This window comes from Camponotus floridanus, unplaced genomic scaffold (assembly GCF_003227725.1).
Source record: "Camponotus floridanus strain SB8 unplaced genomic scaffold, Cflo_v7.5 scaffold57, whole genome shotgun sequence".
NCBI classification, from domain to species: domain Eukaryota; kingdom Metazoa; phylum Arthropoda; class Insecta; order Hymenoptera; family Formicidae; genus Camponotus; species Camponotus floridanus.
The window spans coordinates 102,464-121,460 of NW_020229736.1; the positions used below are offsets into that span (position 1 = coordinate 102,464).

General features: G+C 33.0%; 1 protein-coding gene across 2 annotated transcripts in view; it reads left to right on the forward strand.

The window, feature by feature from the left end:
• The first annotated feature begins 1,388 nt into the window (after positions 1-1,388).
• Positions 1,389-18,997, forward strand: part of LOC105248678 (beta-1-syntrophin) — a 328,673-nt gene continuing 311,064 nt past the window's right edge. Inside the window, exons 1-3 of one of the 2 annotated variants that reach the window (XM_025412798.1) lie at positions 1,389-1,797; positions 1,890-2,324; positions 11,418-12,018. In XM_025412798.1, coding sequence (XP_025268583.1) covers positions 2,301-2,324; positions 11,418-12,018 — 625 coding nt within the window. In that variant the 5' untranslated portion in view covers positions 1,389-1,797; positions 1,890-2,300. Of the gene's footprint in view, positions 2,325-11,417; positions 12,019-18,997 lie in introns of both variants that reach the window. The other variant, XM_025412797.1, reaches the window with a different exon arrangement.

An 18,997-nucleotide genomic window follows, 5' to 3' on the forward strand; every position in this document is an offset into this window, starting at 1 on the left:
ACTTTTATTGTCTAAATAATTTTATTATGCCTTCTTATAAGAATTCAATATAATAAAAATGTATAAAGGAAGTTATGTATGTATTTAGATATTCAATAAATGTTTGAATATAAAAAATGATAAAAGCGATAATGCTCTAGATATAATATATTATCATCTATAGATAGGTGGTTTATTGGATTAAATATTCCATCTTTGTAAATTTTTAACGAGCCGATTTTAGGACAAACGTTAAAGTACAGATTATCAATATTTCTCTCCGCAACATTTCAATCTTCGATATTAGACATATTTAAATGACGAATTATTTAACAGAGAATCTCTTAAATTTTCCGTAAAAAACACAGTAAAAAAATTTACTGCGAGGGTAAAAATGAATTCGATAGTGAGCGACAGTTGCGGTTAGATGCGTAAAATGAAAAATATAAAAATGTATTAAAGAAACTGACGTCACCCGCGTCCGGCTGAAGCGGGCCCTATCTGACAGCTCGTGCGTCGGTAAAGCAGAGACCGTCCTTTCGCGGGCGACATCGAGCCGCAACCGCTTCTGTCGCTTCTGTCTCCGTCTCTGTCTCTCTGTCTTTCGATCATATGACGTCATCGTGCGGCGCGCTCTCCTGTCGCTCGCCATCGCCACCTACGGCAGAACCGACTGCGGCGAACGGAGCTCCGTTGAATTTCAGTACGTTTGGTGCTGTCGCGGAGTGAGGTTAGGCGATATATCGTTATATATTGTTCTACGCGCTAGCGATATGGTCGCACCTCGCGGAAGGTCGTGCGTCTCATTTTGCGTCAATCGCTCGAATCTCGACGGCATTCGAATTTCGAACGCGCGTCCCCGCGAGTTCGCGGCGTGAAGTTTTTGCGTTCGTGCGTCGTGGTGCGTGTCTGAAATTCGATTCATCCAAGCAAGACGTTCGAGCACGACGAGCGTGTATCCGTGTAAATCGTTGTTTACAAAAAAAAAAATCATTCCCTTGGAAAAGCTTGTGCCTCCCAAAGATTGGTGATATCATTTTGGAATAATTTGAATGCCATTTCTTGTTCGAAAAGTTCATTTTGACTGTGTGTCTGAGATTGACACATATATTGTTGTGGGGAGTAGATAGAATTGATTAAACTCGGAGTTGAGAATTTAAACATTTCGATTCAAGCAAAATTGATATATGCCAACGTGAAGATTTAAATATATCTGAAGTTTCAAAAAGGGAGATTTAAGACTTGGAAAATATTATAAAAGTATAAAAGTTTAAAATAATTTAAATATTCAAGTATAACAAGAAATTCAAACATTTGACATTTAAATATATAGATTTAAATTTTAATTATTTAAGATTTCAAAGAGAGGGAAAAAGTGTACGTTCTAAACATATCATATAATTTAGAAGTTCAAATATAATTTTTTCGATGATATTGGAATATGAATAACGCGCTCAAGACATTTAAAATTTCAACAAATTGGCAATCTCAGTATTTTTGGGAGATCCAAAGTATAAATGTTATATAAAATTTTATAAAGTTTGAAGCATTCTAAAGTTGTCTCTTGATTAGCACCCCATTCCAAAAATCAAGGATCTGATTATCACCAAAGTTGAATCCTTCAACTTTTGTCTTGGAATTCACAACATCGAAGATTTCTATTTGTAGAGCATCTATTTGTAGAGCATCTAATCAAAAGTGGAACACTTCATTGGTTCCATATATCCATAATATCCTCGTAGGAAAAGCTCAGTCTCTTAAGCGAAAGTAAGAGGAGGCTCCAACTCAGATCGACAGCAAAATAGGTCTTCGCGAATTGTAAGTGTCCGTTTGGGGAACGTGACAACAAATTGACCGGTCTATATTCAGCACATTCAAGCAATTCAACCGTATACTTTTCTCGTTAACAGCGACAGACTTTGGATGTCTTGATCCCTGATGCGTAGATCGATCTGGGGACGCTCATAGATCAGGCAATCACGTCGATCTCTCACTGAAAGACGGATAGGGTGATCACGGTCGGACTGATCGCTGAAGGAGCGATAAAACATGTCGAGGCTGCTGAAAGGAGAGCCGACAGGCGGTTATGTGATTGGCTCGTGCGCGGATCGAGGATCGTATTAGCCCGACTGGCAGTGACGCATGTCGTAAGCCACGTGAGACCGACGGAGAAACGACGCGGTGGACGCCACGCAGGATTTACGAAGAGAGAGAGAGAGAGTAAGAGTAAAGCAAGAGAAATAGAGGGACCCGCGCGATAGAACTAATACGAGCGCAAAACAGGCCAGGCGACGAGCCTCCCATTACCTACCGGAAGTCATATGCCCATACACGCGCGTAAAACGGTAAATCTATACATATATTGATACTAGTCGAAACCTAATATTTTACACAATGAAAAATATGTACGAAAGAGAGAAATTGCTGAAATGTTTTATATTAAAAAATTCAATAATTTCATCAACAGAAAGACACGGATAGTTTAAACAACATCTACGACAAAATAATAAAGGTCGTGTAGTTCGTTATTTTTGATTTAACACTCAGTTCCTTGACGAATTCTCACACCTACGCATCGTTTTTATCTCTCGATTTTAAATTTATTAAGATGTAATGATCGTGCAAACGTGATTTGTGCATTTTACAACGCATTTTACACTATGATTTATATCTGTCATTTGATCTGTATGTACTCAAATTGTTCGCATTTAATTCGTGTAGATACTCGTTATTCAAACCGTTAGAAATCTAATTGTTTAATTGTTATATTCCAGTATTTACTTGAAAAGGATCACAACCATATGGTCGAAACGTCGTAATCAATAAAAAAAAAATTTCTGGCTAGTTTTGGTCGATTATATTATTTCCAACGATCCTTCAATTAATTGACTAGCGATATTAAGATAATTTATGCTATACATATATGTACGCTATTTTGTTTTATGCTGTCATTCGGAACTTTGTAGATGTGGATTTTAAAATTACTTTTGCAAATAGTTTAAAATTTGAAACATTTAATGAAGAAGTCTATCTTGGAGCGCTTAAAATTGTTTTTTTTTTAGATTTTTGTTTTTTTATTTTTATATGTAGAAAATAGATGTAGATTTTTATAGCATTTTATATAATATTATATATGTTTATTAATAATATAAATATTTAAAGTTAAACGTAAGTATGTAAGTTTTAGATTAATAAATGATTATTATTAAATATAAAAATTAAAATAGTCTTAAAATTAGTTTTTGAGAAAACAATATAAAACTTTGTTATAAAGAAGAAAAATCCATGTCTTGCACATTAATTCTTTCTTTTTAGTCCACTTAAAATGAAAATATGAAATATGTATATGTTACTAAAGACATCTGATCTATAAACCTAAATTTCTATTTTAGAAGAAAAATTTAAAAATTTTTTAAATAATATATGATCAATAATAATAAATATTTTAAAGTAAAATTTATATATAAAGTTATCTAAAAATTTGTATCTTTAAAAAAATGCTAAATTTTTAGCATTAGATTTTTAAATTTAGATTCCCAAAAATTATTTAGAGGATGTGTTAATGTTCCAAAAAAATATGCAGAAACTCAACTCAACTGGTAACATGCTAATTTGAAAAAAAAAATCGTTTACTATAACATACATTTTGCGAGGACACTAAATTGAAAAAAATTTTACATTTAATTTTGGTTAATTAAGAATTTGTTGTAATTATGTTTAATTGCTTATCTCAAGCCTATATTCATCCCCTCATAAAACTCGTGTTGAATTGCTAACTTCTTTTAATGGGCTGATTTGAATCTTTAAGTAGATCGAAACGCTGATGCTTAGAAAAAACAACACTACGTTGCCTCTTATGCTCGGAGTATAATTTATTTATGAGATAATTATTTCTAGTCAGTCATTAGTATTTTGATATTAAATAAGCTAAGAACTACTGCTTTATACGAAGCATTTTGAAACATATTATTAATTCTGACATGATATCTATGTCCGAGATTGATAATTACTTCTCAGATGGTCTGCTGAAGTCTGAGAAATAAATTAAACACAAATGGAAATTTTTTAATAATATACCATAAACAACGGTGGAGTGAGGAATGGTTAATAGCCTGCTCGATAAAGGAGATTACTCTTCTTTATCAGACACACCGTTAATCGTTCCTCGGCTTAATTTTATTTTTGGTGTATTATTAAAAAATTTCAGTAAACAACTTCCGCGATTATTTGGCGTATATTATGTAAAATTGGATAAAATCGAATTCACAATGAACAATCTGACAGAGATTCTCACTCGTAAAACACACATGATGGATCTCACGCGAGTTACATATCTGATATGCATCGGGAGCCTGAGGGGGTAAGAGGATTCGGAAGAGGAAATGACATGCTGGAGCGCGGAAAAGCACAGGGCGAATCATTCGCGCGGCTATAAATATGCCACTAGATAGACGGAGATTGTACCGGATGGCGTAATTGAATTAGAACGGAGACGAGAGCACCGGTGAAACCAGCTGGCAGTCGCGGCTCTTTATTCTTTGGTTTGGATCGAACGCTCGCTAAGAGAAACAATGCGTCGTGGCAGCAAAAAATGTGCAGAAATTTAGAGGGAAGTCACGTAATAAAAGAAGGGAAAAAAAGATCGCGCTACGTTTTTAAAAATCATGTTTTAGCCACAGATTTCAAAGAAGCAAGTATTTAATCTCCCCGCGAGCAACGCCAAACATATTTATACGTTTACCTTTTTTTAGAAAATGAAAAACGCTTGCATTCTCATGTAATACATGAAATAAAATTTAGAGTATTTTTTGTAAATATTCTTGCAACGATATCACAACTCATTATAAATTTATTGTAGACTTAGAATTTCTTTTCATTAACTTTTTTTGTGAATCTTTTGAAGATACTGTTTTTGAAGAGTTTAATAATAATAGAGAAATAGTTAATGTGATAATATTCAATATTTAAAATTCAATATTTAGAATTTTTTTATTTGATATAATAATATTTTTTAATGTTCGAAGGTATCACAAAAATGCCTTGGAATTGATGGTAGACCATAAGCTGGAGTGCAAATTAAATATTGATGCTTGTCATTTTTATTCTAATAATTATTTTTTCAAATGTATAATAATTAAAATATACATCAGAAAGATGGTTTCTGACAAAAGAGTAAAATTTACATAAACATGAGGTGGAAATATCTCCTTTTCGCATTGTTAGGACTACATTAACTGCTATGAAAATCGAAGCAGCAGTAATAATAATACGGCGGCATTAGGAATAATACTGAAATATTTATTTAAACGTTCTATAAAAAAGTTCTTTAAATTTTTTAATATTTTTCTCGAAAAATATTTAAAAAATGAAAAAAATGAAAAAAAAGAAAAAAATGAATGTTTTACAGATACATTGCTCAAGCGACGCTATATTAATAGATTCACGTTGTATTTTTATGAAAACTTTGTGTTTGTTCCCAACAATGTTAATAAAATTGAATTATTCTACTTTTAATAATTTTACATATTTTGGTTTTTCGAGAAGCACAAAAACACTAATCTATTTAAAATTATATTTTTCAAATGGAGTATTAGACTCAAATCGGGGTAAGTGCAGACTGCCTTTATAAAAGAAAAATGTTTAATATATAAACTTTCTTTTTTTTTCTTGCTCGTTATTTTTTTTTTAAACTTATCAAGTTGTATATTTTGGCAGTGTTTTAATAAAAACGCCTGCGAATATTCTATAAGAAGATTCAGGGATTATTTTGAAGAAATAAAATTCCCTCGTGCAAAATGGAGGTACATATATGGTAGCGTGTATACGGCACTGTCAAGCCCCTTGCAAAAACCAATAACCTCAGCGTACGTCGGGTACTAGTAGTTTATGACCACTGAGTGCGCGTGCAAGAGAATAAGGGAGAGAGAAGGGAAAAAAGGACGTAGATTGGTAGAGGTAGCTGAAGGTGCGAGTCAGAGAGAGAAATGAGACAACAAGGGAGGATGTGCCGTCGTTTGGAAAACGTTGCTGGGAACAACACTTAACCCTCGAACTTGTTTCGTGTACCTATTGTGGCTGCCATGTAATCGAAATCACGTTAGGGGTAGACTGATAGCTTCTAATTGACATGAGCGTTACAAATATGTTTAAGCTTCTAATCAACTGGATTCATCTTATTTTTGCAAAATTATTGAAAAATTATTAAGATTAATTTATTCTTTTGATGGACAAACTTCGTTAAACGAGTCCACTTGTTACATCAAAGTTTCTCTATCAGTGGCACCGATTCGACTAAAATGTTATTTATTATTATTGAAAAAATTAATTGAGAAGATTCTCTTGCAAAGAGTTAAAAGAGGATCAATGGCTGATGAAACTTGTTTTTGTTTTATTTTTTTTTGTTTTGTTTTTTTTTAATGATTTCTATTTTAAGTAGATAGTTTGGAGCAGCTGAAAGACTTGCATATTTTTGCACTTTATTTCTGGGCTGCGGCTCATTTCCACGATACAATGTACGCGCGTAATGTATATTCCGATTATTCGACATCCACTCGAAATTTTCAGCCTTTCCATCTCTCTCTCTTTTCTGCGTTGTTCTATTTTGCCACACACACAAACATGCAATTCGATGCATTCGCCTCGTGCGCGTGTATCCGTTAAAACGACCGCGCGAACGTCTGTTTCCGTATTTTAATACTTCGGGCGGATCAATTTAGTTAAAATGATGGCGCCGCACGACATTTTTTATGTTTTTATTTGCGCTGTTGAAAGCCTATTTACATTGTCTAATTTTATTAATGGGTTTTTGAATGGATTAAATTGGTATAATTGAATTTTATTTTATAAAATAAATCAATAAGAGTTTATTTAGCATTTTTATATACATCACAATTTCAATATTTTGGGATTTTTTAATAATATTAAAATTTTTGATATTTGAGACTGTATTTCAATTTATAACATATAAGAATTTAAATTAAACGCTTAATGTTCAAGTTTAATAGATAGTTTAATTTTCACTAGCCTTTGTAATTCAATTTATCTTTATTTTAAGAAACGTATGCATTAAATATATGTTCAAATTATAATTCAAAGCAGTCCATGAATTATAGAATACAACGTTATTAAATATTTTGAACATCTTAAATATCTTGAAACATATATACACAGTGTTTAATACATATAACAAGATTTCTCAAATATTAATACTTGATAAAATCTTCAATTTTTGTGAAGCAAAAATATTATTTACCCTTATATGTTTTGAACATTTCTACCTCTCTTCACATATAATTTTGATCATTCATAACAGGCGCTGAAGGATCTTGTTGGGAGTTTTATTGTTATTGAATGCGATTATCATTTTTGCTTGAACGTTCGAAATTTCTCCTCGTATCGCTTCTCTTTCATGGCTATGCTTGTCCACCGCTATTGAGCCAACGTTGGACCCGTTTAACAGAATCGACAATTTCTACGGAGATCTATCTGGTATCATTTCGCCCGATAGCCTCGATATGAAATCCTCGCTGCGAGGTCGGAGCCGGAATCAATTCATTTCTGTGTCCTTGCGTAAAAGGATCACTTGCGGCCGAAGCGAGTTTATCGGGTCGAGGGCATCGCGAGACTATAACGACTTAAATTTATATCCGCGTGCGAACTGTTGCAGCTCGCCCGTTCGTTTGTTCGAAACGTTAATATACTTGTTGGTTGGCGACAACGAGATCATCTCACACCTACGTGTTTTTCTGTATTTTTATCTGTTCTTCTGTATTTTTATTAAGGATTAAACAATTAAATACGGTTTATATCCGATAATCTGTCCAATTCTCTTAATTTCATATTTAATTTTTGTGCTGTTTTTCTTTTCTGATAAGTAAATTAGAAAAAGATAACAAAGATTTAAAATTTAGCAGGAAATTTAATATTTTAAAACTCGAAGTAATCAGAAATCTATCATCTCGTGAGAATGACTGATAAAATAAATTCAAAGTCGATTTTCACTTATGGTAAATGAAAGGCTATAAATATAATATAAATTAATCTAATAATTAATTAATAATTATCAAATTGTTTCAACACATAAATTATCAAATTGTTTCAACACACTTGTTCAAAACATTAATAACGACATCATTTCGTGTCTAAATGTATTTTTATATTTTATAATATCTAGGAAATATAAGTAATTAAACACAAATCTGATACTCTATCCAATTAGATTTAATCCTCAACTTCATATATATAGGGTGTTTCTTAATAAGTGCGAAACATTTTAGGAGATGTTTTTTTGTCGAAAATTAAGGGAGGTTTTTTATATAAACATATACTCCTACATCTCTCCCTGTGGAGTTACATTCCTTCAAAAATGTATTATATATATTATATATTCATTATACAGGATGGCTCCGAACGTTCCAGTCAGACTTTGAGATGTTATAGGAAATTTAATTCTGAATAAAACATTTCCTATAAACATGGGTCGAAAAATGCTTCCTTAAGAAGTTATCGCTCAAAAACCTCTGATGAAGGAAGAGCAAAAGGTGAAAAGAAAATGAAACTAAATAAATTTCTTGAAAAAAAACGATAAAAATACAAAATAAAAATCTTTTTCATTTATGACAATAAAATAAAAGTTAGGAAAAAAATTATTTTATTTTCATAAAAGAAAAAGATTTTTATTTTTTATTTTTATCCTTTTTTTCAAGAAATTTATTTAGGTCAAGAATTTCATTTTTGTATTTCATTTTCTTTTCACCTTTTGCTCTTCCTTCATCAGAGGTTTTTGAGATAACTTCTTAAGGAAGCATTTTTCGACTCATGCTTATAAGAAATTTTTTGTTTAGAATTAAATTTCCTGTAAGATCTCAAAGTCTGGCTGGAACGTTCGGGGCCACCCTGTATATAGAACTGATTTTTATGTACTTTTTCTTTTCTGAAAAAAAAAAAAAAAAAATAATAAATGGATTGGAAAACGGTAGCAAATTTAAATTTGGGATTTGAAAGATCAAGAGTCGAAATATCAGGAATACGAAATTGATCATCTGTGAAGAGATATATGTGAGAATGTTCGATAAGATAGATTAAAATCCGCGGATTTTCACCCACGGCAAATGAGAGGCTATGAATATAATATAAATTGGTCTATAGAAATAATTATCAAATTATTCCAGCTCATATTGTAAATTTATAATCCCGGAAGGTGCCAGATGTTAATTGGGACATGGTATGTGTGTAATATCGCGGACCGCACCTACACACAGTTATATCATCTATAAAGACATCTCGTGTATTTTCACGTAGGCGACGCGAAGGCAGAACTAGCACAGGACTAATTCCCAGAGACAAACACTTTAATTATAACCTTGCCACGTACCTACGTGCCGTCATATCGTCACATTCATTAAACATGGCCCCTGTCGTTCACTGCACCGCGCTATTCCATTACTTTTGTGCGGTAGAACTCCATTCAGGAAACTGCGGACACTTTTTGCGGAAATCTCATTTGCCAAAAGTGTCATTTTGTACATGGAGCATCCAATAATATGTACTATTAACTTCATCATTTTCCACCGGATCTCGAAATTAGCCAAAGAGTGCGCGACCATAACCTATTACTCTTTTGTACAAATTATTAATGAGATGAGGATGATGTTTCTCTAGGTATCATATACCACTACACTTCAAAATTTGTCGATATATTGAATTTTAGAATCTGGGTTTACTTGTTTCGCAGATCTCCGATTTTTATGAGAACTAATGATCGAACTAAAATCATTTTTCTCGCAAACTGGATTTATTAAAACTTTTGGAATTAATTAAAAACAAAGCGTATGAGAGAGGATGTAGATTAGTTGGACGACGTTATCGTTAAGCGCATGCAATTTTCTTCTAATTATTTGCCTTCCGTTGCGCCCATACGCCATTTCGCGCGTGCAATAGTAACGCCATTGTTGCGGCGCGATACTGGATTGATGGTAATAATGGCGCAGGAGGGAAACAAAGAGAACTCGGCCACGTCACTGCCGACCGCTATCAATTATTTTCAAATTACGAATTTCGCCGGGATATAGTACAATTGATTTATTCACGTCGTCCAGTACTGGAGCCATTTATTCGCGATGCACTACAGCATCCATTTTTTTTTGTCATTTTTCTCAAATCTCGCTCCGAAAATTCAATGATGGATAAGAGCGATTCAAAATTGAGAAATTGTCTAACCTTCTTCTTTCTCCCTAAAAGTGTATAAATAATAAATATCTTTATTTATTTTTTATCGCTTTTTAGTCAATAAGACAACTCTTTTACTTCTCAGAGTTTAGCGTAAAAATTTTGTTTTCTTATTTTTATATCAATTTTGTAAAGGTTGCACAAGACCCAAGAAAAGACAATATTCATAAAAATATTGTATTGGTATTGAAAATTTTCAAAAATTTAAATCTTGTCTTGGTCTTAAGTGAATATTGATAGCAAAAATCTTGTCTTGTATTGTCTCGTCTCGATTTTATTAATAGTTTTTTATCTAATAATAAAAAATTATTTAAATAATATTTAATATAATTTTTGTATTTAATATAATTTGAAATAATTATTACTATTGTATTATATTTTAATTATAATTATTACTATGTAATCGATATAAATGCCGTCTATTTACTTAAAAAAAACATTTACTGTTTCATGGAGAAAAGAAATTAATAACTATTTACATTTAAATTAATATTTACAATTAAATTAATAACTATTAACAGGCTCCAAGGGAATGTGCAGATATAAATATTTTGGAGTGGTAAAAAAATCAGGTTCATATTTATCCCACATTGTCAAAAATGGCTCGAGACATTTTAAGTTCAACTGCCTCGTCCGTGCCAGTAGAAAGACTTTTCTCAATAGAAACTCTGACTATGTAAAAAAATAGAACCAGATTACAAAGTAAATCTTTAAAAGCACTAATGTGCATCAATTCCTGGGTGAAATGCTCTTTAATGTCTAAAATTTGCGAGTTTGATTTCTAATTTATAAAAATGTTATATTGTATTAATATTAAATGTTTTTAAATTTATCAATATATGTTTTTATTAAATAAAATTTTTTTAAATTCGTATATAGTGATTTTTTTTTCATTTACAAATATAAATATTTTAGTTTTTTTGAAAACCAATACTCTTGACAAGACTAATAATCATGACAGTCTTAGTCTTGGTATTGTCTTGATAACTAATTAAAATCTTGTCTTGATCTTGTCTTGAAATTCAAGACAAGACAATATATATCAAAACTAATCTTGGTATCTCGTGCAACCCTAATTTTTTCTTATTGTTGTATTAATTTATTTATTTAATAAATCAAGCTGACTTAATCTACATAAATAAATGTAATATTGAAATGAAAAAGCGAGAGAGAGGAAGAAGTTCTGCACGAAATTATCGTATCTGTTGTAGCGTACGGCCTGCGAAGAAATTGAAATGGTGGAGTTGTGCGGCAGCGGCCAAGCTTCCTCGGCCATGGGGGTGATGGGCATCGGCTCGATGGTGTCGGCGGCGACTTCGTCGTCCTCTTCATCGACTACCACAACCACAGGCGCCTCGTCCTCGGCATCGGGACGTGCCGGCGTCCTCGAGACTCAAGTGCGCGGTCAGTGGTACCGCGTCTTCGTCTCCTTGGAAGATGATTATCTCAGTATTTCGCTCGACGAGAGTTGTGAGACCGGCAACAACACCCTCAACAACGGTAACATCAACAACAATAATGTGGACAGTCTAAACGATCCGGATGTGCCCGACTCGGTGGCCAATCAGAAGCGTATCGTTCGCGTGGTGAAAAGCGACAACAACGGCCTCGGGATATCGATTAAGGGCGGAAAGGAAAACAAAATGCCCATCCTCATCTCGAAGATCTTTAAGGGTATGGCGGCGGACGCTACTGAGCAGCTTTACGTTGGCGATGCCATTTTGGCGGTGAACGGCGAGGATCTACGCGAAGCCACACACGACGAAGCGGTAAAGGCGCTCAAGAGAGCCGGCAAGGTCGTCGAACTGGAAGGTAAGTGCTTCCATTCCATTGTTATTTGTCCCAATACGCGAGCACAACATATAATCCATATTGTATCACGACTATAATATACGAGATACTAATTTCACTTGCGACTACTGTTCCTCGACAACTTTGCCAACAAGTTTTATGGATCTGTTTCTCAGAAGATAAATGTACTAAATGACACAAAACGTCCCTGATGTATGCAATATTAAATTCCGCCTCTTTATTCGCACTCTATTTTGCGCCGTTTGTCATCCCTTGCGTACCCGGAAAAGGTTAGAAAAAGAGAACCAGAAGAAGAGTGCACTTGCAAGCGCTATCCAAGGCTTTTAGCTGGATTGGTGCATCGAGTGTGTGCAGCCGGTTAGAAAAAGTCGACTGGTTTTTTTTTATACTTGGTACAAGGGTCACTGTTCTGTATCCTTTGTACTGGAAATCAAGAAGTCTGAAGATGCATCGAGAAAATTGTCATTTTAAAAGTATATCCTGTAAAGAACCGTGATATTAGATGGGATTGAAAGTATGATATATTTCTTTCCATTAACAGAAACATGCTTGAAATCGATCTTTCATCGATAAAATATTTTTTGAGAATTTTATGAATTTGTTTTAGTGAGTTTATCCTTCAAAAATTGTCCAATAAATCTTTTCGACGGCGAGAGAAGATAAGAATGATTTTCGAAAGGAGATTTAGATGCTTGAAATGATATGTCATAAAATGAAACAAAACATGGTTCATGAAGCAAGATAACATTCTATAAAATTTTTTTTCATTTATAAAATAATTTTTCAGAATTTTATGAATTTATTTTAGTGAGTTTTATCCTTCAAAAATTGTTCAATAAATATTTCGATGGCGAGAGATGATAAGAATGATTTTCGAAAGAAGATTTACGTGCTTGAAATGATGAAATGTCATGAAATGAAGCAAAACATGATTCATGAAGCAAGATAATATTTTATAAAATTTTCCTTGACATTTGCATTGAAAAATACATAATCCTTTTTTACTATATCCTTTTTTCCTCGCATTCTACATTCATAATCATGTAAAAAGATACACATAAGGATTGAATATAAACAGTGTCATTAAAGGTTACGCAGATATCGTTTGTCATTTCGCACGCGTTTTTTCCCTCCACTTTTTTATTGTATATATTATCACTTTATCGTCCTTGTCTCCGACTATCGTTAGTTCTCGTCTCGGGTACGGGATAAAGCGACACGAGACTCTGTATTTAACGTTTCCCTCACGATATGATAAACAATCGGCGAGTTGCATCATTATGCCTCAAGCTCTTCGGGTATGAGAGATCATCACGATACCTCGTCGTATCATTGTATGTACTCGCTGCATCGTTATTTTCTCGCGTCTCAAAAGTTAGAAAACCCCGCGATGGTTGTTATCGGGCTATTTCAATTCAAAACCCTCTTTCTTTCCGCCCTTCCTCGCGCTCGATCCGCGGAAGAACGCGACAAAAGAAACACCTCGAGCAATAGGATCGCTGGCGTACGATCGAAGGAACATTTACCTGATGCAGCAAATAACGAAGTGCTTTCTGAATCGCGCTGAATCTTGAATCGCTTCTATGAAGAGGCACTTTTCGCCTCGATTTCATACAGTGTATTTAATGGGAAATACTTGGGATATTCTATAGAATTATTTGTGTTGCGGAAGCTCATTAAAAATTGGTGGAAAGGTATAATATTATGAGTTAATTAATGAGCGAAATTTTTATTCTACTCAGAAGATTACTCTACTAAGAAGATTTGGTAGTTTGAAAAATCGTGAAACAACCTTGCGAGGAATTTACAGAAGCTGTGGTTTATTGTTGAGACCGGTCTAAAAAATTATTTGAGCCTTAGAGCCTGAAGTTATCATAAATATATCTATAATTTTAATTAAATTATTCTATAATTTTTATTATATTTATTAATATTTATTAAAATCGATTAAATTAATATAATAATAATATTAACATTATTATAATATTATTTATTAATATTTATTAAAATATTTATTCAAAATTTAACAAATATTAATATTTATTAATATTTATTAATATTTATTAATATTTATTAATATTTATTAATATTTATTAATATTTATATTTAAAATATCATAAAATCGATTTTAGATTGAATTTCGAAGGTTCTGCGAGCGAAATTTCTTCACATAATTATTTAATATACACTGTGACGTAATATACACTGTATTTCTACGTAAATTGTCATCAGAAATATTACTCAAAAATTAAAAATGAAAAGAAATGCGAATATTTATAATAACGATAGGCAGGATATATTGATAATTTCAATTAGCTGAATGTGAATTCGTCCATGGCAGGGATGTAATAAAAGATTAGGTTGCGCGATTGTACGAGAAATTCACAGGTAGGCGCGAAAGTCACGATGATGCTTTCGCGATACGATCCTCGTAGAGCACAATACCCAACTTTGCGTGACTTTTCCACAACGGTTATCTATTTGCTGCCCGATAATCTTTCCGTCGGATCTAGGGAATTCTGTCTGTGAGATATCGCATGTCCTTGATTATGGATCACCGCGAATGGGACGCTTAAGCGTACGCGGGTGTGTCGTGCTGTGTAATCGTTGTGCATATATAAAGTCATTACGTGCGGCAGGCTATACGAGACAAAAAAATATAATGTGCACCTATATTTTACGTATAAATTACTATAATAGAGACTTTTTTTTCCAACGTGACGTCCTTGTTTTGAAACCTAACCTTACCTAATGGCGGGTTTATGTCAGACTCGGCGAACGTAACGTTTCCGCGCATTCGCGATTAAATCTACGCACGCAAAATTTCAAAAGAGACATGTGACTTCTCTCTTTTTTGCTTAACAACTTTTGACAGCTTTGGTGAACTTTTCGAAAATGCGAAACACCACAAATACAAACATGGTATTTAGATATGTAAGAAATTCCATTTTTAAGTGACGTAATCAAATCTTGACGTAGTCAAATCACTGCACTTCCGACAAGTATGTGTCTCAGATAAGTTATATGACATATACAGGTTGTCCCAAAAGTCCCGGACCGGTTGAATATTTCATAAACTATGCACTTTAGAAAGAAATGTTTCAGACAAAAGTTGTATGGCCTGAAGGGGGCCATGAGATAGTGGCAATGATTTGACCTTGGAGAGTCATTTGAAGGTGACGTAAAGATCACCGTCAATTTCTTAAATGAAACTACCTTTTTTATTAAACATTCTGGTAGCTCACGTCGAGAGCTTTCCAAAACATAATTAAGTTAGTTTTCATTAAGTACTTTCCGAATTATGAGGCTTGAAATCATTCCTTAATTTTACATAAACCGTAAAATATCTTGTAAAATATTCATGTTTCGATTATCTTACCTTAATATTTTTATGTACAAAATAATGAGAGGAATCAATTGGTGCAAAGAAAACACATATTGTTTTTAAAAAAAAATATGTAATTGTTAATTGCAAATTACATGTTATTTTTTTTCAATTAATAAATAATATTATTTATACAATTAATATTATTTATACAAATTATTATTTAATATTAAATAATAATTAAATATTAAGATGTTGATAGTATTTGTGAGAAATTTAATATTATAATTTCCAAAACAGTTAAAATGTCATTAAAAGTAGTCTTGACATGTGAGAGACATGAAGAGAGCGAAGAGAGAAAAAGAAGGGGGAGAGAGAGAGAAGAAGGGGAGGGGAGAAAGGATGAGCAGATTGCTTGGCGTGTTGAACGAAAGGAATTCCAGTTTGTAAGATTTAAGATGCAATTTCCTTGACGACGTCGCACGTCATTCGTTACGCAGTATTCTTCAGGGTACAATGCTAGCGAAAATTACGCATTCCAATTACCAAAACGTGTCAAATCGAGCACGATATCCGGACGGCTTTTTGTGATTCAATCCCAATCTGAATTATAAAAAAATATGCAATTATAAAAAAATGTCAAAGTTTATAGACGTGTAAAATTGAACGAAATTTAATATATAAAAAAATTCAAAATAGAAAAATTTATCGATATTTTACGAATAAGTTGCACAAAAAATAGCCAGTAGGAGTTATCTTTTTTGACGTAAAAATATTGAACATTTATTCCGTTCAATTTATTTAGCATTTTGTCTTTTATTATATATTACTTTAATTATTTCTCTCTCTTTTTTTCTCTCTATATATCAATACTTGAAAATATAAATAGATATAAAAAAAATTAGGTAGAGCAAGACACTTATATTGAATAAAACACAATCGACATTTTGGACATAACTCTACGTACGTAGTCTCACAAATTATGTAACATTAATCTTAAAAATGGTCGGGAATTCTAACTCGCGCGCAATATTGATTAGCAAATAATTATTCGTTGCTAGAAACTAATTAGCAACGGATATAAATTAGAGAGTGTTCGTTTTACAGGGCATGCATGCATGCTAATAATTAGCTCTCCGCCTCGTCATTAATTGCACAATAAACAAACGATGTTTCGTGCGCCAACGAACCGGCGTATTCGATTGTAGCTGTCGAAAAAGTGATTATAGAACGATTATGTAATGACAGTGCGTTTGCAAATGTTTGAAACTTTGATAACGCGTCCGTGTGCGAAGTTAATGCGGTTATACATATATATGTTGACGGCACAAACGATGCTCGTTACGTAGTTATGATAATTCAGCCATTTACCTCAAAATGGCGCCCTACATTCGTTATTGGGTATCGTAGCGAGGAAATGGCGCGAAAAAATATTTCCCGGACCTAAATTTTGATAAACGGAACAGAAATTTCAAATTGTCCGCTAAGCTTCATTTAAATTTGAACTTTAAGTAAATTGTGACTAGGGTTGCACAGGATCCAAGACAAGACAATATTCGTAAAAATATTGTATTGGTATTGAAAATTTTCAAAAATTTAAATCTTGTCTTGATCTTGAGTGAATATTGGTAGGTGAATTTGGGAACAAAAATCTCGTCTTGTATTGTCTCGTCTCGATTTTATTAACAATTTTTTATCTAATATTAAAAAATTATTTAAATAATATTTAACATAATTTTTGTAATATAATTTGAAATAATTATTACTATTGTATTATATTTTAATTATAATTATTACTATGTAATCGATATAAATGTCGTCTATTTACATAAAAAAACATTTACTGTTTTATGGAAAACAGAAATTAATAACTATTTACAGACTCCAAGGAAATGTGCAGATATAAATATTTTGGAGTGGTAAAAAGATCAGGTTCATATAGGTTTATTCCACATTGTCGAAAATGGCTCGAGACATTTTAAGTTTAACTGCCTTGTCCGTGCAGTAGAAAGACTTTTCTCAATAGGAACTCTGACTATGTCAAAAAATAGAACCAGATTACAAAATAAATCTTTAAAAGCACTAATGTGCATCAATTCCTGGGTGAAATGCTCTTTAATGTCTAAAATTTGCGAGTTTAATTTCTAATTTATAAAAATGTTATATTGTATTAATATCAAATGTTTATAAATTTGTCAATATAAATGTTTTTATTGAATAAAATTTTTTTAAATTCGTATATAGTGATTTTTTTTTTCATTTACAAATATAAATATTTTAGTTTTTTTGAGAACCAATAATCTTGACAAGACTAATAATTTTGACAGTCTTAATCTTGGTATTGTTTTGATAACTAATTAAAAATCTTGTCTTGATCTTGTCTTGAAATTCAAGACAAGACAAGACAATATCAAGACTAATCTTGGTATCTCGAGCAATCCTAATTGTGACACAGTTCGCAAGAGACACCTTATTAGTTTCATTAACACTTTATAAATTTAACGAAATTCTATTTGTTCTTTTCTTTTTTTTTAATAAAATATGTTTCAGCTCGTTAATTTGAAATTTAAAATTTTAATGTTACCGATAAGAATTTTATTCAAATGATGAAATTTTTAAAATGTTTTGATCAGTTGCTTCGGCCATCTATATAATTATCCTTTTATATCAGCTGCCGATCAATTATGAAAATAGATAACTGACTGAAAATTGATGTAACATCAAAGTTAAAAAATAAAAATCGATTTGAATATCGTTCGTACTTTATAATAAAACTTTTGCGTTTTTCCTGAAGATATTTTCAAGTAGCCACTTAGTGACTAACGCGGCAAAGTCGGGTCCTGGAGGATTAAGCATTCCAAGGATGTCTGCCGCGTTTATGCGATCCTCTGTATCTTATCACTATTGCGACCTATCGCATCGAGAAAGAGAGCGAAAGAGAGAGAGAGAGAGAGAGAGAGAGAGAGAGAGAGAGAGAGAGAGAGAGAGAGAGAGAGAGAGAGTCCGAAATAGCCGCGACTTCCGTCGAAGCCGAATCAAAGGAGTCCTTTGGAGCAACCTTTTCCGACGTCTCGCGACTGCCAACGAGAAAATTACAAACGGTATACCGACGCGACGGAAACCATAGGTAGAGGAAGGAAGGAAGGAAGGAAGCGAGGCACGAGAGGGAACGCGAGAGAAGGAGCGGAGGGCGTGCGATGCCGTCGTTTCTCATGCGGATACATCGTAAATCATGACGAAGTACCGTAAAGGACGAAATGAAAGGCATGCGAGACACTGCGGGGCGATATATAAGACTCGTAGAGGACGAGAGCGCGCAGCTCATGCCTTATATCCGAGTCAGTATATCGTGCTGGTAAGTGTTGTACTCGAGCGGCCTCTAAAGATGAACACACACAAGCCGTGTCACGAAAATTCACCCCGTCGCCCATTTTCACACTTGCATTTCACTCTTATGAACCTATCTACTCTTCGTTACTAACTTCTCGCATCGTTGCGGCTCATGTTAGGATGCACAATAGAGTACATTAGCGCTCTCGATTATACGTATGACGAGCTTAGGGTCGTGCTTGGGTCGTTATACAGGATGTTTCTTAACAAGTGCGGAAAAAATTTTAGGAGATGATTCTTTGTCGAAAATTAACGGGGTTTTTT